This window comes from Apus apus, chromosome 11, assembly GCF_020740795.1.
Source record: "Apus apus isolate bApuApu2 chromosome 11, bApuApu2.pri.cur, whole genome shotgun sequence".
In the NCBI taxonomy this organism is placed as follows: domain Eukaryota; kingdom Metazoa; phylum Chordata; class Aves; order Apodiformes; family Apodidae; genus Apus; species Apus apus.
The window spans coordinates 4,062,939-4,087,848 of record NC_067292.1 but is presented as its reverse complement, the minus strand read 5'-3'; the positions used below and the strand labels follow the sequence as shown (position 1 = coordinate 4,087,848).

Sequence of the window (24,910 nt, the reverse complement as noted above, 5' to 3'; positions counted from 1 at the left end):
TGGTAAAGAGAGATCACTGTGTTCAGAGTTTCACACCAGTTGTCTCTCTGCATATTAATTCCCTGGAAAAGCATCAGGTGAAGGACACAGGATGAGTGATGTCCAAGATACGCAGCCTGGCTTCTTGTACATTCAGTTGGCTGATAGAGCTGATCTGAGGTTAAAAAATCCCCTAGCCACCCCTTCAGGCACTGTTATGTCACTTGGCACCTGAGATCCAGACTTATTTTTCAAGGAACTTTTGAAAAACCCCTTCCTGAGCACACATGTGACTGTCACCATACAGCTGTAAAGGTGACTGCAGCTCTTTCCCATCTGTGCCCTCCACTGAAGATACAGCACATATGGTCTTTGGGCAGATGGTTCCATATAAGACAGCCATACAACTGGGAAAAATACTGATTTTAAGTAGGTGACCAGTCTTGTCTCCAGTGATATACGTGTCAAAATGCTCTACCAGAGCAGGATCTGATACTGATAGCAGCTTCCTTTGATGGGAAGCATTCCTGCTCCGTTGTCCAGCTTACAAACAGACATGTTCCATGCCTGATGCAAGAGAGGGGGGCTGGAAATTCTGTCGTGTCCCCATTGCAGAGGGGTGATTACAAACTGGTTTTCAAGTCTGTCTTTCAAGAGTGGCAAATTAAGGATGGCTTTTGCTATGGACTTAAGTTGTCTGGTTGTACACTTGGTTGGCAGTCAGATAACTAACCATGACATAGGAATTGGATACCATAGATGTAAATCATTAACATTACTGCACACCTTTGCTTTGTGCAATAACTGCCAATTGGTGCCCATTTTAGAAAATACTTTCTAGTTTCTTACAGTGAAGCAAACTTAGATTACCATTCTAATTGCTCATAGGCAGAATGAATGTGATTTAATAAAATAAAGTGCATTTATATGTAGATTGTGATACGAGTATTTAATTATGTACCCATTATAACACTGATGAAGTATTGGTGCACTGAAGTGAAAGCTTACTTTTAAAGAGAAGATCTATTTAAATTTCTTTTCTCTTTCCTAAGCTTTAATAACAGGATAGATTATGTTGTTTTTACCAATATTCACCTGTATTCCTTCATATTGTATTCCAAATAAGATTTCCATCATAGCAGCTGAAGCTCAGAGAAACCGGTGCTTCTTTTTTTGGTGAAACACTGTGGTAGTTGATCCATTTCTATGTTGTGTTGCATCAGGTCTAATTAAATATTTTTTTTTTAATTGTTTTGATGTGAATTTAATGTAGAACTTATGGGTGGCTTTTTTTAACCTTTTCATTTTCTGTTATTTTTTCAGACTATGGATACCCCGAAATATGAGCTAGTTATAGAAGCTAAGGATATGGGTGGCCTCGATGTGGGACTAACAGGCACAGCAACTGCCACCATTCTTATTGATGACAAAAATGACCATCCACCAGAATTTACCAAAAAAGAGGTAAGAATTTGCCATCTGTATTCTACACAATTGTGCATTAAATTATACTTAGCTTGTTTCTAAATAGAAAAAGGTTTCTTAATGGAAGAAAATACTTGAAGACATCTTTTTAGTTCAATGTGACAAACTTTCCTGGAGTTGCTCTTTTCTTCTTTTACATTAATAAATTTGTGTGTATCATTTCCCAAACAAAATGCAACCACAAGGTAAAAATTTATGTCAGGAGATGTCAATCAGAGGATGAAAACCTGTGAAATGGTTTTGCTACTGGTAACTTTATCTTTTTGCTCCTGTGGGGGAAAACAGACAATTCCCTCCTGCCTTCGTTCTAGCTTAGGGCTTTTGATGGTCAGGAACATGGATGACAGCAACATGTTTCATCTTGGCTTCAGTAATTCATCTGTGAGCTAGTGTTGAAAGAGCTGTAATGAAAGCTTGAGTCTTAAAAGCTTTAAGTTAACCTGCAGGTGGAAATTGCAGGAAAGCTGTTTTGTTGGTTTTTTTCCCTGCAAGCTAAAGAATGCTGAAAAGTCTGAACCCACCCCCCCCCCCCAAACCAAATAAAAAGTAATTCCCTGCCTGCAGCAGAGTGTACTATTGCTACAGCAAAGTTTCTGGTTCAAGAAAAGCACACACCAAGTTTCTTATCCTTCCCACACTGCTCCCTCCCTTACATTTATTTTTAGTCTGTTTTTTTGTTGTCGGTTTGGGTTTGTTGTGTTGTTGGATTTTTTCCCCTCTGGTATCTGGAGAGATTTAGAGAGTGTCAAAAGGTTTATCTAATAACAACTGGTTTGGATTTTGCTGTAAAAGTTTCCTGAGGCTCTGCAGATTTTAAGGAATATTCCCAAAAAGATAAGAAGTAAGCATGAGGGATGCTGAATTTAAGGTAATTTTAGAAGGAAAGGAAAGCCTATTGCTGTAAAGTCCTGGGTTTCTCTTCAAAGTATGTTTTTAGCTTTTTAATTTTTTTTTTCTTGGCCTAATTTTAACAGTTTGATAACAGATAATTGTTAATGACCTCAAAATTCTTCCATATGCCTTGCTCAGTGTTATTCCATGAACAAGGCAGAAAAATCAGTCTTTGGAGGGATGGTGTCAGGCCTCTTTAGAAACATACGCTCTAGTTAAAATAAGTGTGTAGGAGGAGGGAGAGTGTTTATCTACTAATAAAGCTAATGCCACTGGATTTGACTTACTGCTTGAAGTAGTTAGTGTTTAAACACCAGTCAAATACACGTTGCAAGACTTGAAAGACTTATTCTAAAAGATAACTTCTGAAGTACAAAGTTCAAAATCAGTAAATCGGAAGGTTTGATTTCAGAGTGCATCTTCTTTTATTTACTTTGAGATTGGCTGCTTTAGGATTGTGTTTTTGCAAGGTTTAGACTAGACATTAGGAAGAACTTTTTCACTAAAAGGGTTGTCAGACACCGGAACAGGCTGCCCAGGGAGGTGGTTGAGTCACCATCCCTGGAGGTGTTTAAAAGTCATCTAGATGTGGCACTTGGGAAAATGGTCTTGTGAGAGTAGGGTTAATGGATGAACTCGATGATCTTGAAGGTTTTTTCCAACCTAAGTGATTCTCTGATTCTATGATCAGGAAAGTAAGATTTGGGAATTTTATTTTTTTTTTTTTTGCAAATTAGATTTTAGGAATATTTGATCCTAGAAATGAATTTTCTAGTTAAAGATAGAAGCTTGCCTCCTGTGAGCAAAATGAAATTGGTGTGATTCAACAAAATATCACAACAGTGAAATTTGAGATATACTGGTTCTGTGACTTGAAAATGAAAATATGATTTGCTCACATTTTTAATACCTACTGATGAATGGTTTATAAAAGAGTAATAAATGGCTAGTGTGTGCTTTAATAAATGATTCATCAATTCCTGTAGAGACCTGCAAGTGAATAGGCTGCCTGTCACCATGATTTATGATGACTTCCAGCACTGTCTTCTGATTCAGTTGTGCTACCCACCGGGGTAAAACAGCCCCTGGAGTAGAATATGTATGTCTGTTTGCTCATGGTTCAAAGAGGATCTAAGACTTTCAGAGCACCATCTGGAGAGAGAGATTTTTCAGCTCAGGCTGTTGAGAAACAGTCGTGCCTTTGAGAGTCCCTGTCTTGATTGTTGATATTGCCTAAATCATGACGAGGACCAAATAGTGAGCTAAAAGCACTTTTAGGATTCCTCCTGTCTCTGTTTTCTATGCTAATTTTACAAACAATTCTCTCTTGGACATAAAATTCATCTTTTCTGTGCTAGACATACCTTACCAACACAGACCATATCTGTCCACTGCCTGTGCATTTAAAAACAACAACAAATTTCACCTCTTCTTCTTCTGTGGTCTGGAAGTCATTTCTGGTCCTTCTTATCTTGTTTTAAAGGGAAAATATTGCCCTTTGGAACTCCTAATTGATCTTTCTCCTTTCTCTGTGTGTCTTGCCAGAGACCTAGACCCTACCTTTGGACACTAGCAATTCTGTTAATGTTAATTCTGCAGCTCCCGTCTCTAGACTCTTATGTCTTTTTTGGAGAAATCACTAATGAGGACCACACTTGTGTGCAAAACTGAGCAAAAGAGGGTTGTCCTTCAATTGACACACAGTTCAGGAGCATGGCCAGGATACCAGCCCTCTTTCACTTTCTCGTTGGGAGGGATGTCAGTGTGTAAACCAGGCTGAATAGAGGCAAAACCAGCAGGAGCTGCCAGTGTGCAAGGTGGTGGGAACAAGCTGAGTTGGCTTTTTCCTGTTTCACATACCCCTCTCTCATGCTGGATGTTGGTTGGCAAGACACAGCTGAGGTACTTGAGCAGCAATAAACAGAACTGAACAGATGAGAAGCCATTGCCAGGCTAATAGTTAAGAAACAGAGCTGTAGTATGGCCTAAATGTTATGGGAGCTAATCTTAAATTCTAGCAGCCTGTTCAAATTGGAGCAAACTCTCTCCATTAATGCTTTGTCGCTAGAAATAGTTTTGTGAAATGGATAAAACAATTTTAGCAGAATCATATGAGCAAAATGCATGATAGAATTTCCATTTTGCTCCCATTTTTTGACTGGGAGACACTTTACATGCAGAGAAAGGAAATTCATACAGGAACTCAAAAGAGCAGGGCAAAGCAGCCTCTGCAGCTGTTAGTAACCTGTGCCATGAATAACAGCTTTGTGATGGCTAGGGATCATCAGAGATGAGCTCTTTGGCCATCCTTGTTTTTTCTAGAGCTGTAAATTCAGCTAGCAAGGCTCCTGAAGCCTGTCTTACCCTTCAGAAACCTCCTAGACTAGATAAATATTTGCATTGACCTTTCATTAGATAAATATTTGCCCTGACCTTTTCACCCAGCTTTACTTTCACTTCCCACTCTTGTAGCAATTCACTAACACACTTGACATATCTGAAACTCCAGGTGCCCAAAAGCCTCCTTGTAAACAACTGAAAGACATTGCCTGGTGTATTTTTCACCTGTGAAAGGCAGAATTCAGAGGTAATTTCTTTGGTTATGTAAAGTAGAGGAAAAGGGATCAAGGCAGGATTGCTATTCCTATGTCAACCTTGTAAGGTATCTGTATCACCTATTCTTAAAACATCCAGAGATCAACAGTCAAAAGGCTTCTCAGTGTGTTCCCAACCACATCTTAGCAATGAAAATTTCTGCATAGCCTGATCTGAACTTCCAGTGCTAGAACTTAAAATCATTACATCTTCTATATAGATGTATATAGAGGATAGATTATGCCCTTGATATCTTTTTTTATTCTTTTATAGTCAGGACCATGCAAGAAGAAGACAGCTTTGCATATATGTCATGGTTATATATTTCTTTATCAAAATAAGTAAAAAAGCTTTTTCTTTAACCTGTGAGGCTCATGTTTGTTTCCCCATAAGTCTTAAGCTAGCAGCTTTGGTGAAAAGAGGTCAAGTTGTCCAGTAACTGATTCGTGTTCTCTCATGTTGACCTAAGGCAGAGAGGTAGCTCTGTTTGTGTTTCTACTAGAGTCCGTTTGCAAAGTATCTATTAATTTAGTTTAGAGCATCTATTAGTCAAATAAAAAGCTATTTATTAAATCCATGTGAAAGGAAATAAGCATCTAAATAATGATAAATATTTTCTAAATTATGATGATGAGCATTCTGCTCTCACTGCAAAAATAACACAGTATTTTACATTTTCAGTAAGGTTCTAATAACTGTACCATGTTAGGTGTCAAAGATGAAAAACAAGAGCTTGTTGGACTTAAAAAATAAGTGTAAAGACATCTAATTCCCACTGGATTTTAAAAAGCTGGCTGTAGGAGCATAGGTTGCTTTGACTCTCAGTGGAATTAGGATCCCAAATGTCTCTCTCCTAAACCTAATCACTGTCAAATAGCTTGGAAAAATGCCTGTGATCAAGAGGAGTGTTTGTTCATATTTTTGAGTTGTGCTGAGGTGGTACCAAGCTAAGGACATCTAGAAGACTTATTTAAACAGTCTTGCAATCTGGATAATGAAATTTCTTTCTGTTATTTTCTTCTTCTTCAGTATTGTGCATCAGCTCTTATCAGAATTAGCTGGTTGAGGTTTCTCATGTGAAGAGAAATGTTCAGCATCACTCAGGATCGAATTACCAATGATCTTAAAAGCAAATACACTGCTGTAACTTTGCACATAAGAATGAAGTAATTTTAGAGAAAGAGGAAAATATGTTCATTCTGTGCGTTGACTGAAAGAGAGGACTGTTCAGCAAAAAACAGGGTTTGGAAGACCAGCTTTCCCTCTACTCATCCAGATTCCTACTGTGTGGGTAATTTGTATTCATGCAGATTTCAGCAAGCTATCTGCATAACCAGTGTAAGCACTTTGTTCAAGAACTTTTGCAAAAGATGTTTAAGACTGAGTCCATCCACTTATCACGTAATTAGAGCTGGATACACTGCATAGCAGTAGGCAGCAGGCTTCTACACTTATCTTTGCTTCTGAGGGGTGAGTTCATTGCTTTGTTTCTCTCCACCAAGGTCATGAAATACATGAAGTTGTCTATTTAATCTCCAGATAAACACATTTCAGTGGTACATAAAACAACAGAGTGGCTGCTTTATAATCTGAAAGCAGCTGAGAAACACTTGTGTAAGTGCAGGAAAAGTTCTATGAACAGAAATTCTCATTCAGTGTGAAACTGGGGAGGGACCCACAGGCACTTCACTGCTTTTCCAGATCTGATGTTTACCCGGCATTCTTGCACTCCAAGTCAGCTCACCTAGTAAACTTGTATTTTTGCCAGTCCTTTTATCTTTTCTCATTTTCTGTGTTCCTTTCCTGCCGTTTGTTTAGTTTCCTTGATTTGTTATGATCAGTTGATCTGGGCAGTCCTGATGCAAACTTCTGTGTGTGTCCTTGCCTTTTGTAACCCTTTGGCTGTGCTCAGTGGTAGTAACAGCAATTCTCACTACAGCTGGTAAATTCTCACCAAAAACCCATTGTAGTGCTGTCTGTCCTCTGAAGACTTCTTCCATCTGCTTCTGCTAACAGCAAATATCCAAACACTGCGAGCAATGAAAAAGGCCATAAACTCACAATTTATTCCTCTCTTTGACAAGAAGTGAAGGTTAATATTCTTCCACAATGTGGTCTATGAAGTGTGAACTTTACCATAGATACAAAGGTCTGAATTACAAAACAAACAGTAGCAGTAAGAGTTTTGACTATGTCGAGTATATATAGGTTTCGAGTATATATATATATACTTATCTATATATAAGTGACCAGACAGCAGAAATTAGAGGAAGGAAAGCTCAAACAAAGGCTCTGGAGAGAAGCACAAGCTAAACAAAGTAATGTAATGTCTCCAGAACTAGTCTTGAACCACTTACTCAGGGAAGCTCTATAAAATAATTATTAGCAGTTGTTCCTGGGAATGGCTGCGTGATTTTCCAGTTACACTTTTTCTCTTCAGCTGGCATTTTGCAGTTGCCAAGAAATCAAATTAGGACTTGCAGAGATTTCAATTCTATCGTAAATTTTGAAATCGGAGTCTTGTGCCTAAGAATTTATTTTTTTCCTCTGCATGTGCTGCTGGAGCACCCCAAGGAAATATACTTTAATCTCACTCTTCTCCGAGAGTAGTTTATCACATGTTGTCATTAAGTGTCCAAGGAGTTCCACCTTCAACATCGAGTACAGGCAATTGACACCCAGACTTGAAAGAAACTTCACACAATTATTTTCAGATCAAGATATAAAGAAATTATTCAATCTCTTTTCTCAAATTAACTGTTGGGTTTTGAACTGGGAGATGACATTTGCCTAGTTTACGTTCAATTGACTGAAATACTAAGTTCTGTCTGGAAACATTGAGGTTTCCATACATGGTATTCATTGCAAAGTGGCTCCTAAATCATCATTGTCTTGTGCAGCCTAGACAGTATGTAAGCTGGTGGGTGGGTAGTGGGGAATAGATGACCAGGTATTACTTTTGTGGTGCAGCCAGCAAAAAAATTCTGTGTCTTGAGGAGTCTTTTATTATATGTACATAAGGAGTTACAGTTGCTCACATGTGAAATGTGAAATCTTAAATTTCAAAAACTAAATCTCCTCGTCTGACACAGCACAGCTGATTAGAGGAGTAATGAAGAGGGGAATTGTTAGATATGTAGCGAAATATTGCTCTAATCCCATGAGTTAAGAAACCCATACTGTTCATGTGCCTCTAGCATCTGTAGAAGTTCTATTTTTAAAGTAGAATTAAACAAGATAACACACTATAGATCTTAACATATTCAATTTGCACCAGACAAAACCCTATTTAATAGCAATTGCACAATATGTGTGAGCTGGTATCACAGTTGCAGTTTATATGAACAGAAGGGATTTATAAAGCTGAAGTATATTCAGAGAAAAATAATAGTTATATGACTGCTTTGGTCATTCCACTAGAGTGGAATGAGTTTTGTGATCAGTTTACCAATTTCCTCACTGACAAGTGAGGTTTTAAGATTTTTGTCAGCAACACTAAAACTGATTTGGCTACTACAAAATTTGCTAACCATCTGTGCATACGAATCAAAATGTCAGGATTATTTAGACAAAATATCTTTTTTTTTCCTTCTGCTCTGAGACATTAAAATAGTGAACCAATAAAATCAACATGCTAAAAGGAGCTATACATTTATTCAAGTAAAATTGTTAGTAAGTGCATATGAAAGAGACTCATTTGGAAAACAATAAAATTCTATAGGGCTGATTGTCTCTTGAACTTACTGGAATGAAAACAGTGTTGATACATTAAAGAAAAAAAGATTAGGGGATTCATACAGAACGCTCTGGAGTTATAGTCTCGTCTCTGTTGAGGAAAATGTTTCAGGAGTGTAATTCATTAATATGCTTGTACTTTCTACGTTGGCTTATTTCCAGGACTTATTTTCCTTTGAGTCCCAGATACTTATTTGCTTGAAGGGTAGCCCTTTCTCCAGCCTGCTGTCTAACAGTCACTTAATATTTATTTGTTTTTGCAAATGTTTTCTCCTGTGTTCCCAGCCTATAAGTCACACGAAAAAATATACTCCAACACTACGCAGTCTGTTGACATTATCCTCATTTTCCTACTCTAGATTTTGATGCCATACTAAACAATCCCTGAATCACAGTAGGTTACTTGACCCTATGTTCTCCTCCAACACTATTGCTCAATGTCCAGTCATTGTGAATTTGCCCTCTTAACTCCTGTTCTTCTATTCCACTTAGCCTGATGCAACTTGTCTAGAAATGTTTTTGTTCACTTCCCTCTGTAATGTGGAAGATTTCTTCCAGCTACTTATTTATCTAGACTTCTTGATATTTAATTTGCCCAGTGCTGAAATTTATCGTTCTTTTTGCATCATCTTTCAAAATCCCTTCTGCTTGCTTAATCATTCCTTTTTTTCAAACAAAACAAAAAACCCTCAAAACCCAACAGAAAAATCTTATATTTTAGTCTTTCTCCCTTTCAAGCCTACTATTTAGTCAGCAGCCTGTAAGGAGCCCTCTCTGAATGTTAATAATTAATTTTGATTTTTCCTTCCCCTCCAAACTCCTTGAGTCTGTCATTTCACTCTCAGACCCTGGACATCTAGGGTCCTGTGAATGCCTCTCTGCTCCTGTTTCCAGTTCCTGTTTCAGATCCACTGAGGCAAATGTATCCACTGACTCCTTTTGCTGATCATGACGTTCCCTTTCTCTACGTTCTTACTTTTGTCACTTTCCTCACTGCCTTTTTATATGGCAAGCTCTTCTTCTAGTATTTTATAAAAAAGCTATGTTTCTGACCTGTCATCTCATGATCCTCTTTCTGTCCTCATGATTTTGCTCTTTTAATGTTATCTCTGGAAGATTTTCCTTTTGCCTTTCCTTGATGCTGTCCCCAAGGGAACTTGTCTTCATTCCCTTGGGAACCACCTTCCTGTTTCCATGACTTAAACTGGCTCTTTGCTTATGACTTGCAAAAGTCCACGTACACTCTTTGCCTGCCTTCTATAAATCAAGCACTATCACTCCCTGCTTCCACACATCATCTTGGTTGTTTCTTTTTTTTTCTTTAATGCTTTATTTCCTGTTCCTCAGCCCATTTGTTGTGGCTGCCTTCAGTCAGTGAGGCCAGCAGTGCCCATACGTTATCTAGTACTGTCAGATGTTCTTAGAGCAATGATTTTTCTTCATTTAGAAGACTGATGGTAAGGAGAGTGCTGCTGTCCTGAACAAGCTTAAAGGGTTGAAAGTAATCTTTTAGTTCCAAAAAAGTTTGAAAAAATCTAAGGAGTTAGGTGAGAAACTTTCAAAATATATGTAAGAGAAAACAATCCTGCTAAAGTTTAAGCCATCAGTTGTCTTTTGCTGAAATAATATCAAGGAAAACTCATTATCTATAGCATTGATATTCTTAGCTGCCTGTATCCAAGCTGTGGCTCCCAGCAAAACAAAGATGTGAATGTATAATGCTAATCTGGATTTTATACGTGTTTATCTATATACGTAGAGACACAGGCCCACAGATGTTTACCTACCTAATCTGAGGACCAATGTTTTCCTAAAATTGCATTTCCTAATACTGGTTAACACAAAAAATGAAATTTAGCTTCATTTGAGTTTTCTGCTTGAAAATAACACACTAGCATTTGAAAACAGAGAGCTCTGTACCTGATTAATTGATCCAGTGTTGAACTAAGCTAAGAAAAAAAGTTTATGTTTGAAGACAAATGAAGGGCATGCTTTCTAAGTTAGCAGCTCTGACCTTTTCAAGTTGCCCATCTTAAATAATAATTGAAGTCATGAGTAAATAAATTCAACTTTGCCTGCAGATGTTGAACTCTTTAATGTCCTTTTCCTTTAACATAGCCACTGCTTGATATTAATGGCAGGAACAGTTTTATCATACCCCATGCTGGGGCTGACTGGCAGTCCCTAGGAACTGTTTTCTTTCCTCCAGCCATATGATTAAAATGCAGTTCCAATCAATAAATCTGTACAGTTTCTGTCAGTGGTAAGTGTTCACCTGCGGGTCTTCTGTGTCCCAGAGGTATTTCTTTTCTTCAGTTCTTCTGTATTCACAAGAGAACCAAATTACAATAAGTCTTGTTTACCTAGACTGCCTGCTGAGATTGTTTTTGGACTGCCTGCTGGAACTGGAGTGAGCAATAGAGAGCACAGGAACACACTCACATGCTGGTAGATATAGATGTTAGAAGTCAGGTACCTCTTTTAGCACTATTGGGTCCAGCACGGCCTCTGTGAGTCTTTGCTTTAGTAGATTAAATATTTAACTGAGCTCTCTTGCCTCATTTGGCATGCTAGTGGGAAACACTGTAGGGTAGATCACACAAAGAGGTTTCGGACTCTGACATCTGATTTCAGATGAACTTCCCCACTTTTCAATCATGTCAGAAATGGCCTGTTTTTCCTTTTCTTGAGTGACCATTATCTCAGTTGATCAATGAGACAATATGTGAGCAACTAATCAGTTTTAGATTCTCTTTACTCTAATAGCAATTGCTTTAATTCAGTCAATTAAAGGGGAATTTTAAAGCTATTACTAATTGTGTTTTTAAAGGAGACATGACAGCTATTATCGAATTCATAATTTATTATTTCCCATGGTGATGAGTTTGCAAAACCAAAACAGAAACTTTCAAAATTTTACATCCCCCCCTGCAGTCTCCCTTGTTTTTGTTGTTTGTTTTTGTTTGTTTGTTTGTTTTTGTAAACAGTAAAACAGAAACAATGAAGCAATTGTATTCAGCTCGTAACTTTCTCTGTTTCTCACTTCTGTGTTTTGAGAGATGAAAGAGAAAGGTAATATTCCTGTCTGAATTCAGCAGAAGACACTACATGTTTCCATGCATACACACAGGCAAGAAAAGCATCTAGTTTCTGCAAGACTCCTTTCAAAGGCAAATACTAAACTGTAGCCTAAAAATGCAAACACTTGGTACTAGTCAGCAGAAATAAATGCATTCAGCTGCATGTTCCACATCTGAATTATTTATTAAAAAATAATAAGCATTGTTTGTCAAGACTTACATAGAAGGTATCTGTGTTACATAGTAAAGCTATTGTAAAGTCCTTCTTCCCAGAGTAATTTGTAAGTATTCAGGAAACACCTTACTTTCAAATGACCCGAGTCCAAACTATAAGTTGAAGCTCACTTATTCCATAAATTTATTCTCCTTAAATTCATAAAGTATGGGCAGCACTACAAATGTTAATGCTACTATTATAGGATCATAATTTAAAAATACCAGCATTCTCAAAGGTCTCCAGCAGTGTGTCATTTCCCTGCTTTATTAAAATGAATGAACAGATGTACAATTTATTTCTGCTGAGCTATCATCTAAATTCATAAGCTATTTCTCATGTGTCTGAATTCCATGTTGGTTTCCCATTTTCTTTGCCTTAGAAAAAAAAAAAAATTAAAAAAAAAATTACACTCTCACATTTATCACTCAGGGGATATAAACGAGAACTGTACTCTCCACTTCATTCACTTTGCACAAATATCCTCAATATAATTTAAATCTTCAAGGCTACTCAGCCAAACCCAGGCACTGGAACACCCAGGATCCAGTTGGAAAACTCCCTTGTCATCTAGGTTGAAGATGGGCAGGTGGACTCAGAGGACACAGTCTGGTCTCCCTGATGTTATGAGGTGGCACACAGCTGCATTTAATCTTTGTGGCTGGTATTTGCAATGCTAGTGGAGGCTATGCAATTTCTTAGCAACAAGTTGGAAAAAACCAAGGAAGGGACAAGTAATGACTGGGAAATGGGAGAGGTGAGGAGGTTGGGTGTAATTGGAGTGAAATTTGCAGCTAAGGAACACATCAGCTGGCCCCAGCCACTCATGAAGATGTGGTTCACATGCCCAGCAGCAGTCTAGGAGCGTGGCAGGTGCTCCCTGGAAGTGATAAACAAAACTAGCCAATGCAGAGATTAGGTGTAATAAAATTATGGAGTCTTGAAAGTACATGAAACACGTTGCCATGGAAAAAAATGAGTATAAAAATGCCAGACAGTGGGCTCTCAGCCTATTGCCATTCTTATTTGTTGGCAAGAACTGTGGGCAATATGAGGGTGATATTTTGCACTAATTCCATGTGAGGAATGAGTGGATGCCCTAGGGTTTCTGGCAGGATTCCTTCTGTAAAGCCTATTTCTAAGGATTTATATTGTAAGAAAGCTACAACATTTTCAGTGGTTTGAAGTTGACAACAGAATTCTGAGTCTCAGATTGTATTTTTTTAGTTTTGTTGGGTTTGTTTTTTTCTCTGAAAAAATCACTTTGACAAAGAGAGCAGTGAAACAGAATGTGGATCAATCTGCTTTCTTCATATCATAGCTGCTCTGGAATTTAAATGCAGGCCTTTAAATACCTCTTTGCCAGACAATTCAGGAAAATTATGAAGTAATGTTTGAGATTTGTTTAAAAAGCATGATTTTCTTCAGAAACCTCTGCAGTGGCAGGAAAAGTTTTTCCCTGTGGGACTGCTAGGAAAGAGTTGTTAATTCACTAGGAAGAATGGAGGAGTTGTAACTGGAGCAGGAATTTTTTTTATAGTGGCCACATTGCAGGCAGTCTCAAAGCAATTAAATTTGGGTATCTAGTTCTGCCCGTCTTATTCTCTTTAAATCCCTCCCCAAGCCAAGATAATTTTTCTTTTTCTCTCCCCTTTCCTTATATTTTGTTGCCAAAAAGAGAATACAACTAGTAGGAAAGCAAATGCCAGAGGCATAATTTTCCTCTTTTATGTGCAGTAGGGAGGGCAGATGTGATTTTGCAGTCAGAGCCTGCATCTCAAAGCTGTCAGCAACAAATCCACCATAATGAAGAGTCTTGTATGATGGAGAGTTTGAGACTGGAATCTCAGTTAGGGAACTCCTTCCTCTTACTTGTATTTGAGCACAGCAAAAAAACCAAACCAACCTGGCAATCCAAGGGGCTTCATGGAAGTTCATGAGCACCATGGACCTAAAAAGTGTTAGAGAACCGTGTAAAAGTGCTTCACACTTTTCTGTTCTGTATAGATTCTTGGATTTGGGCTTATCATGAAATCTGCAAGTGTGGGATTCTCAGGATATGCTCATATTCCTCCCTCCTTTTTGTATAATTTCCAATATGTGCTTATTTTTCTTTCAAGAGCCTTGAAGACACAGTCTCTGGTCTCCCAGCAATCTCCTACAGTACTTCAGCTACCCTGCTAGTAGCAAGTTTTACCTCATCTCTGATGAGAATTTTCCTTGCCTCCATTAAAGCCTATTGCTCCTTGGCCTTGTCCATCATGAAGGTGACACATAGTCCTTTGATCTACGCCAGTCCTGTGTGGGTTTGCTATGCAGGTTTGTTCAAGACCATGAGCTTTAGGCATCTGCCTCTCCAGTTTCTCTTTGCCTTCCATGCTGTGGACAGGAACGGGGTGCTATAATACAGCTGGGGCTCCCCAGTGCTGAGCAGATGGAAGGATTCCTGCTTCCCTCACACCCTGTCCTACTTCTTACAAATCTCAACAGTTTTGCTGTTTTCCCAACAATAAATTGCCTTTATTGCCCACAATTCTTTTCCACTAGCAGAGTAAGTGACACAACATCTGCTATAAGTAGCTTCTCTTCCTTCATCCTCAGCCCAGGAGAAGTGTATGTATTTTGAGCATTTTGGTGTGATAGGGTTTTGCTGCTGTTTGTTTGCTTCTGAACATGTGGTTTTGTCTTTAATGTGGAGAACTTGGTTGTATCATTTGGGTGTTTGTTTTGGGTTTTTTATAGAACAAGCTGAGGATATTTCATCTATGAGTCAGAGTCTATAAGCACTGGATAGGAAGCTTTCTGTCTCATTTAGGCACACTGTTCTTCTCCACAGCTCTTTCCTAATACACCTACCCCCTCTGACCTGCAGTTATTCTGCAGTTCCTATTTTGAGTTTCTCCTCAGGAAGGGGAGTCTGACAGCTGTGTCAGTCACTGTGCCACGGGCAGATGTGCCTGGGGGCTTAGGAGGAAATTCATCAATTTCAGAGTTAGCTCAGAACGAGTTTCATTAAGGGTGTATTTTATAACCATATAACATTTTCGTTCAAAAAAATCTCATAGGAACATACAGAAAACAGATCCTCTCCATGGGCCAGCAGAAGATTAAATTGCAACTTTCAGTTGCTTGCAGGGAAAATGGAGGTGTAAGACTTTGTTTCCTTTATTAAAGAATCCTACTCAGGAAAGTTGCTTTTCTTTCTAAGGAAACATTGCAAATAATGAGTAATCCTGGTGTTTGCTCAGTTGTTACTGAGCAAAGGAGAGGCCCACCTTATATATAAAGCAAATAATTTATTGTCAGTAACATTGAAAAATAAACCTAATCCAAGAATCATCATTAATCCAGAATGATGTACTGCAGAAAAAAAACCCCAAACAATTCTCCTGTTTAGAAAAAAACTTTCAATAATAACAGTTCTAAAACTGTTGTACACATCCTTCTTAGCTTCTAGCCCTTTTCCTGCTGCTCTTCTCACCATTTCCTAGTTCCTCTGGGTTGTCAAGTATGGGACAGTACTAGAGTCCCTTACGTAGCAGAAGAAAGTTCCAGTATCGTAGCAGATGCAGACTTTGTGCAGCTGGCCCCATGTCTTGGTTGATCTGAAAGTGAGTGAGTGATATGCACTGTCTCATTCTGAAGTGTGATGAAAACTCTCCATCACCATTAGTGCACTAAACCAGGATAACCAACCTATCTTGGGGTCAGAAGGCAGTGTCAGTGACTGTGACAGTAGCCTCAGGACTCACAAGAAAGCACATCTGTGCATCAGCAGACTCAGGCTGCTTATATTGGATGCAAAACTAAGTAGCAGGAGACAAACGGAGCTTCTGGTAATTTGTATTTGAGTGAGAAGTGCCTTAAGGCTTCCAGGGAGTAGGAGGAGGACTTTTGTATTTCATACCATAGTGCTTGGTGCTTTGGGTGACTGGAGTAGAGAGCCAATACTTTTAATGAGCTCCCCCAGACTCTATCTGAGCACCCACAAAGGTGCTGGGCAGTCTGAATGTAGGACTGGCACATCACACATGACCAAAGTCTCTTTGCTGTTGAAGCAAATGAAGTGGTAGTCAACAGAATTAAAAATCTACCAAAGAGTAAAAGAAGAGCTGAACTCTGGCAGTGACAAGAGGGTCAAAGGAAGAGAACCAAACAGACTTTTCTGAGCTACCACTAGAGTGTGTAACCAGGTAAACCCCAACTGAGCTGTGGGTGTGTTTGTCTCTGAGAAAGGAAACAGATTAATACAGGCAGCTCTTCTGCCTCTGGTTTTCTTTTACCCCTCCTAGCTCAATGCCCCTGACTTTATGAGTGAAAATATCACCAGTAATTGAAGCTGAAAAGCCCAGCAGAATGTTAAATTAGAAATTAAGCAAAAATGCTCATCACTTGCAGCACAGAAATACTGGACAAAATTTCTAATGTGGTGTTACAGCAATTGGAATAATTTTTTTTCCCCCAACTGCTTCACTAACTGAATTGATTGAATTAAATGTGTTCTGTGCTGCTAACTAACCTCTGACCCCAGTTATTCAGGATAATCGGGAGAGTAATCAGTCTGCCATGGTCTGAGCTCCAAAGGAACAAGAATATTGTAAGGTTCAGGGAGCCTATGCTGGCATTAATCAGATGTTATCAGAGTTTGATTATAAATCCTAAAGACCACCAAATTGATACAACATGGTTTAATTCACCAAAAATTAGGTGTCTACATATTATCCACCCAGCTGAATATCTGAAAGTGATTGCTGTTCTAGTAGGTGAAGTCAGGTGTCAATGCTTTGGAATATCCCACAGTTTAGTAATAAATACAATGATCAGCATCAGCACAAAAGTAACATTATCCAGATTAAAAAAGATTTTGTTCTAAACTCAAATAGATTTTTTTCCTCCTGTTGAAGTTTACAGCTCGATGGAAATTGTTCCTCATGTTTCTACTCTAATTACAAGCTTACTCAGAAGCAAGAAATAGTGTGTATTTCAAGCTACCTGCAAGCACAGCATTTTTCTCCCTTCCAAGGGGAGATAGTGTGGCTGCTTACAGTGTATCACACTGCTGTGTATAGAAATAAAGGGATATTTATTGTCCCCTAAAATGATTTCCACTACAACTGGCAAGCTCAGTTGGAAAATCTGTATCTAGAAATGTGTGTTAGGATCCAATTAATTGCTAGTGTACTTGATTGCTCTCCCTGAGAAGAGTTCAGTGTGGCAATTTTGATGCAGATGTATCAGTGTATTATGTAGAGATTTACTACAGAAGAAGGGCAGCAGTCTTAAGAGAAAGGAATAGCACAGTTTCTTAATAAACTAATTTTCTTCATACACATCCTGATATAATATGCTTTTGACCCTGAAGAAAAGCCTTTTTTATATAAACCAATGTTAATACCCCAGTGTTTCTTTATCTCACTGGTGACACCTGTATTTCTGGGGATTTACCTTTATTTGCATCAGAAATTTGGTCTGCTTGGAACTGGAGGACTGAAGCTGCTGCCCCAGGATTTCCAAGCATACTACAGCAATAGTTGTGACCACAGTGAAGGAACTGTATGCATTCTGGACATCCCAGTAAGAGTCAGCTCTAGTGGCTACTTGCTCCATAGCTGCATTGGACTTTCCACTCCTACCCCCACTGACCATGGAGGACATTTGTGCTAGGTGTGATGCTTCTCACCTTCCATCATCATGTTACAGCATGGACTTCACAGGCACAATTACCATGATGTACCACCAGGACAGGCCACATTTGCTGTTCAGGTGATCTCTGCAGCCCATATCAGGTAGGCCTGACAGGACGATTGCCTCTATAAAGACTTCATGATGTGCATGAACATCTTGCTGTCCAGAGTACAGGTGTAGGGCCTCGGCCTGTCTTGACTTCCATCCTAATTCTTGGTGCTCAGAAACATAAAATGAGGAGCACTGCCATTGAACTTGCAGTCATTCTCATTCTCAAAATAGCTTAGAGAAAAAAATTAGTATCAGGATATATAAAAATCCTTAGTTAATTCCTTATCCTCTTTATTAATAAAGAGGATCAATTTGATACTTACCCATTTACAAGAAAAAGTATCCAGCTGAGGCTGCAATGATGTTTGTGTTCAAGAAGGCTGTGTGCACAGTGAATGTATGGTTAGGAAAACATAAATTACAGGTGAGAAAATGAAAGGGCCCTGAATGTTCCCTCTGTGACATTCTAGACAGGAAATAAGCACACAATGGGCACTTAAAAAAGGAGTGTTTCATTTTCCTTTATTACAAATATTTTTCTTTCAAGAAAAATGAAATGAGTATTGGCAAAAGGAGCTGGGCAGTGGGAGAAGGAGACCATGGATATCCTTAAAGTAGAAAGCAATATATCCATTTAGCACACCTTTGCTTTTTCCCTGACCTTTTCCACCTCTGTGCAATGCCAAACCATCCATCTGTGGCTCCTCGCTTCAATCGCTGGTCAGCACCAGGTGTCTCAACATCCACTTAAATCTCATGTGGTTTCCAAGCAGGCCAGCCCAGCTGCCAGTGAACTCCTCTCACACTGCCTTTTGAAGCCTCCTGTCACAGTGCTGTATGGGGAGGCTCAGGTCGTGCCACACTCTAGTCAAACAGATTGCATTTATTTTTATTATTCTTTCTTCTTGACCTTGAGAAAAGAATTTTTCTGTGCTAAGAGGGTTGGGGACCCCAGGACCTCATTGTTCCCTGTCAGGGTAATGAGATCACTGTGCTTAGCTGGATGTTGAAGTTATGATAAAGATTTTTCTGCTGTGGGAGGAAAACAGAGAAGGAAAGAGACTATTAATCATGAAAGTTCACCTATGTCTGTGATCTCCAAATGATTCATCTTGTATCATAGCTTTTTGATATAGCAATAATATGCTCAATGACTGTTGTGCAAACAGGATGTAGGCCAGATAATTTAAGGGGGGGAAAAAAAAAAAGAAGGTATATTCAGTAGAAGAAACTACATGCAGGAGATTTCATTCATCACTTTGTCAGCAGACTTGGAAGACTTATTGTGTTTGGATAGATTGAAATATGGAGCATTGAGCCCAAATTCTCCTTTCCCCACCTGGTTTTCCACAGAATACAAAATGGTGGCTAGAGATTTAATTTTTAAAATTCATACAAATTCTGTGTCACTGCAGATAATAGTGCCTGTAAGCTTCCATCTGTACCTCCTGCCTCCACTGGAACAGTGTGAAACCTTGCGAAGTTCTTATCTGCTTCCAAAACAGTTTTCAAACTGGGCTAACTTCAGATGCTCTCAGCTGGAGGGGCCAGTAAATCTAGGGCATCTCATCCCCACCACTTGGCACAACCGAAAATGCCAGAAGTTTGGGGAATTGATTAAATTCGTTGCTAAAATATTCTAGAGATACAAGTTGCTTTGAGTGGTGCTGCTAGGCACTGCTCACCAAAGACCATGTGAAGAAGCTTAACCACTGTCAAAACATCTGTTGTTGGCAGCAGGGTTGTGATCAGCTGCAAACTGGCACAGTAAATAACTATGTTCTTTGGAAGCAATGTCCTCTCTGGGCAGAAGGAAAGCAAGATTCCTCATTGGATGCATATGCTGCTTTTTCTCAGAGCCCAAAGATTCTGCCACTGACAAAGTCTCATTTACGTTGTAAATTCCACCTCTCTGCAGATACAAGTTGGCTTCTTAACCTGGTGGAAATGCGGTTCAGTCTTGTAATATTAAGGTGCCAAAAGAGTGTTTGCACTGCATTCTGAACAGTGCATAAAGGATTTGAAAAGTCCCAGGTTACTTTGTGGTTTCCTGGGACAGTGCAATCTCATTTGGAAATACTGCTACACTGTTGCTCAGTTCCATCTACTATCCAATAATCAAATGGTATTTAACCTACATTTCAAACCTAATCTTGAACTGAGTTCCAAACATTGTGACAGTCACCAGGAAGTTAGTATCTATATATAAGCTTCATAGACTAATCTATTAGTGCCTTATTTATACACAGTTGAGAGGTAATTATGATCATCATTTTAAACAGAGAACTAACAACCATTGGAGCTGATTCTCAGAGAATTTCATAATATGCTTAACAGCTAGGCTCTTTAAATCTAGTATTTTGACAAAATTGTGCTCAGCCTAGAGTTGTCAATATTGATACTGAGTCTATGGAGTTGACTAATAAAAATGTGTGTGGTCAAATATTTAAACCAGCCAACGGTATGATGGAAGTCACTGTAGTTAGACTGTGTACACTTAGAAAACTGAATGCATTTACTATTTGCTGTTCATGTAAGGTAGGAGAAACAAACAGAAAAATCACTCCCAGAGCAGGTTACACCCTTTTAGGGAATTATTTCCTGGGTAGTAAGAGCATCATCTTAAAGGGCTTTCTATTTTTTCTTCCCTCCCCCTGCAGACATGTATGCACCCTTGCTTGTCAGAAGGGATTTCTTAGTGGTTTGGTTTTTTTTTATCAAATCTGTGCACAGTCACAGCTCATGTCAGTTCTAAGGGCATGTTTGGTAAAGTCTACAGGAATATCTGATTCATTGTTAAGTTCTTAAATAATAGAATAGGGGAGTAACAGATTTGTGTTAAAAAATAAAAATGTAATAAATGATGAAATTAGGATTTCACAGATCAGTAATTTGTAACTGTGGTAGTTGTTACATAGTTGAACAAGATCCCTCTTGTATTTTATCTGGGAAACTTTTGTTGTTCAACCTATTTAGAATGAAACTCTTTTGCCCTTTTTTTAACTTCTTCCATATTTTTCTTTTGTGTAGCACTTAAAATATATTTTTCATACTAAAGAGAAGTTACTTTCTAAGTGTAAACATGACAATAATTTAAGAATCATTGATGGCTTCCATCTAGGGAAGCTCTTGTCACTGCCCAGCTCCCTCCTACACTGTATTTCTTTATTCCTGGGAGGAGACTAAAGCCACTAGAGTAGTTTCTCCTTCAGTTCTCTAAATCTTCCAGACTTTCTAGCAAATTGACTGGTCTCTGCTTGTGAATGTTAAAGTCAATGTTGTCAAAACAATCTTTCTGTTGTGATAAAATTCCCCTTTTATCTATCACTTTGATGTTCAAAGAGGAGTTCTGCTGATAAGGAGCCTAAATGGTACAGGTAGCAACTTGAACAATCAAAGAGGACATTATTTCTGAACCCATTCCATGTCCAGATAAACCCAAAAATGTGACTTAGTCTGGGAACCAGTAATTTGTTTCTTATGGTTCTGACCCATCGAGAAAATGCTCCCACCTTTAACAGAAACTGGCCTTAATTCCTTGTTACATGAGTAGGTGGCTTCCATGTCTTTTTTCTTTTAGTAAGGCAGTATCAGTGAGCTCAACTATATATATATGTTCAGATGTTACTCTTCAGCATCAGAAAAGTTGGTTTGGGTATGAAAAAGTCTCTGCTAAAAATGAAAGAGGAGCATTTAACAAGGCCTCCTTCCCTCCCCTTGTGACTGTCATTAGCATAAGTGTGAACTGGGTGGATTAATGGGGGAAGAAACCTGCAAAACCTCTTGGCTCCTAAAATGCAGTGGATAAAAAAGGAAGAAAAAACCCAGCTAAGTCTATTCTATTTGAAGTTAATTCTATTTAAAGAAGACATCCAGCATCTTTCAAAGAAGATAGGCTTAAAAGTGCTCTTGATGGGAAGTGCCCTGTGGAAGAAATAATATGAATAGAGCACCAGTGGTTTCATAAATGTGAAAAGCAGATCTCTCCTGGGTCCCCAGGCAACACTGGTGCTGGAGCAGGTGAAGAGGTGTAGTTTGCTCTTTCTGGCTTGGTCAGATCATCATTTTCAATAATGCTGTTGTTTTAAACATAAGGTTTGTTCTACCTGGGGGGATAGAATTTTTGATAGATAAGAAAATCTAAGATAGGAAAACATCATTATTTCTTTGCCTTTTTTTCAAAAGTACCTTAAGAATAGTAAATGTTCTAGTGACATTTCACTGTCCTCTGTCCACCTGGAGAAAGAGCATTTGTTTTTTCTGTCTTATGACCATCATTCTAGAAGCCTTCATTGTATTTGTGGGTTCTTATTTATTCTACAAATAATTGAATGGACTTGGCATATATAGGTGGAAAAGTGATAAAAAGAGAATAAATCTTTTCTAAGTGATTTATATATTGTAGAAAAAAAAAAATGTTTGTCTTCCTTCTGAATCTTCAGGCAACTGTACTACATTTGATGTGTACCCTGGGGGTACCAGGCTTTGAAGTAGGCACTCAGCATATGATTAATACATGTTAGAATTATCTTTTTGCCTTCACTCAGCGAGGCCATGAGCTGGGCTGAGTAATAGTCAAAGTAAACAAGTCTTCAAACATATTGGGGAAAAAGAAGTGGCTATTTTCCAGTATCCTTTGCCATCACTTATTTAGAGTCCATGAATGGCTTTTTAGTCTTCTGCAAGCACATAATAAGAGGATAGGAATCCAACATCAGCTGTAAATGGAGTTTCAGCACTGCTGTAGGAAAGAAGCAGAACAGAAAGTTCTTTAAATTCACTTGTGAATCTTACGAGAATCTTACTCTGTAGATCTTCTGTACAGGCAAATCTTGTAGGGCAAAGCAAGTTATTCATCCATCCATTTTCCTCCATTATTTTTGCATTCTGTCCCTGCACTACTCAATCATGAACTTATCCCTAAAAACCTGTTGAAGTGATCTCACTGAATGTCAGAGACAGCTTGGCTCCATCACCAGAGAAACCTGCTCACAGAGGGACTTGTACTTGGAGCATGGGGAAACAGCCTGAATAAGACTTTGTTTCCTTGTTTTTTTGCATTACTAATACACCTTAGCAATACTTTTCCAAGCAGACTGATGAGTAGAAAACAAGATAAAGTCATGTTGAAACTCCTCTAGCCTTTTTTTTTTTTTAATATAGTTTGTGATCAATATCAGTGATATTTGGCATTATTGAGGTTTTCAATAAAAAGACACAAATGTATAGAGCCTGCAGAATTACAGCTATTTTACATGGAGCAGAATTTAATATTTGGCCTTCCATTCAGCTAATTAATCTTCTGGCTTTGTTGCTGTTGTTCTAGGCTGCAGCTATAGCGGACAGAACTGTTTATTCAGATTTTCATCATTGAGCAGTACTTTTGCTTTGTAAATAACCAGTGTGTGCCTTGAAAGATCACAAGATTATAATACATGGCCTGGGAAATTCATTTAAAAGTAAAAAGTGGAAATGCATCCAGAATTATTGTGGTCAATTTCATATACTTGGATTTTTTTCTAATCTACAATTGAATTCTTTCTCTAATTTCACTAGGGAGACAGACTACTATTATGTACTTTGAAAAGATAAAAAATAAGCTGAAAAAAAACCACTTTAAGAAATAATATAGTGCCTAGGAGCCAGCATTATGGCAGTAAGACAGTGAAAATTACTAAAGACTGTTTAGGTGACTCATAGCTTTAATTTGTGTTGTGCATCTAGTTACACCACCAAAGCCTTGTTATACTATGATAATGCTTTATATTTACATCGTGTCTTTCATCTAAATGGCTTCCAAAGTGCTTCATATGTTGTGTACAACTTATATCAACTTAATCCATTACATTAATACAGCCATCTCTATAGTGAATTACAGCAGCTCTTTGTGCCAACACAGTAAATGCTGTGCACAGTCTCACGAGGAACAGTACCTTCGAGATCTGAAGAGATTAGGGAGGATGTAATACCAGCTTGTAATTTGCCCTGACCACAACATTGCCAATGAAATTGCTCATGTGGAGAGTTGGGTATAAACTGCAGTTGGTCAGGTGCTTAGTTTGACAGCTCACCATGGGCCTCCGATAGCAGACCAGCACATTTTGTCCTGGTGCTGAGATGAACGGTGACTGAGGAATCTTCAGTATCACTTTGTTTGATGCACAAATGTTATGCTAAGTATTTCCACCTAGTATTTCACCTGCTTAGTTTGTGAAGCCTCATGCACCAGACTACTTGGGGCTAAATGTGGTTGCAAAAGCAGAGGTGGGAAAATACAATAATACAGTTTTCCTGGAGAAATTCTAATAGACAAGTGGGAATTGATAAATCCCATTATTTTTCATCTTTTATGATGTATAGATGAGGAAACAAACACAGGATAATTGCACAGAATACCTTCAACTGGAATGTCGCCCTGATTAATGCGACCTGACATGCAGTTTTAATTTGTTTGTTCTTGACTGGAAATCACAGCATGCAGAATCTTAATTAGCCATGGGGTAGCAATCAACAACCCCAGACACGTTTATCTTGCGTTGTATTTGCTGCTTGTGGCAGTGCTTTAATTTGTGTGTATCAGTACCCCATTCTGAGGCAGTTTTCCTGTGGCTTCAGAAGGGTGTTCAGGTTATCCCTGCGTGCTCATGCTGCTGCTGGACAGTAGGCATTTGGGTGATTCTGTTGCAGTGAAGTTCATTAGTTCCATCGTGCTCTGAGCAATTAAAATCTCACTACAGAATCTTTAAACAAGGGTGTCAGATAAAGGTTGGTACCATTTCCAGTTTTGTTTGAAGCTGGGATGGGGTTAGTGCTTGGATTCTCGGGTGATAACATTTTACAAAGTGAGCTCTTCATGTATCTGCCCCATGGCAGAAATCTGAGAATACTGTTTTTTCTTGAGACCATATAGAACCATTTTTCTGTTCAGTGAGAGCTGTCACTGTCATGTCCCACCGCTTTGCTACAGAACTCAGCATGGAGGAGAATTTGGCTCAGTGTTATTACATCCTGGCTCTGTCAGGAATCAGCTACTGAAATGAAGCTGCAGTTGAATTTGATTGGTTTCCCCCTTTGACTTCTCTTTTTGATGCAGGTCTGACTATTCTCAGCAGATACCTGCCATCTTGAATTTCCTATGCTCACTAGGATAAAATTCCTGCCAATTTGGAACCCTAATTTCTCATTTTATCTTCTC

At 38.6% G+C, this 24,910-nt stretch overlaps 1 protein-coding gene across 2 annotated transcripts in view; it reads left to right on the top strand.

Annotated features, from left to right (window-relative positions):
• The window catches only part of CDH13 (cadherin 13), a 424,829-nt gene that overhangs the window by 339,375 nt on the left and 60,544 nt on the right, over positions 1-24,910 (top strand). For both annotated transcript variants that reach the window (XM_051629562.1, XM_051629561.1), the window contains exon 8: positions 1,303-1,443. In XM_051629562.1, coding sequence (XP_051485522.1) covers positions 1,303-1,443 — 141 coding nt within the window. The remainder of the gene's footprint in view (positions 1-1,302; positions 1,444-24,910) is intronic.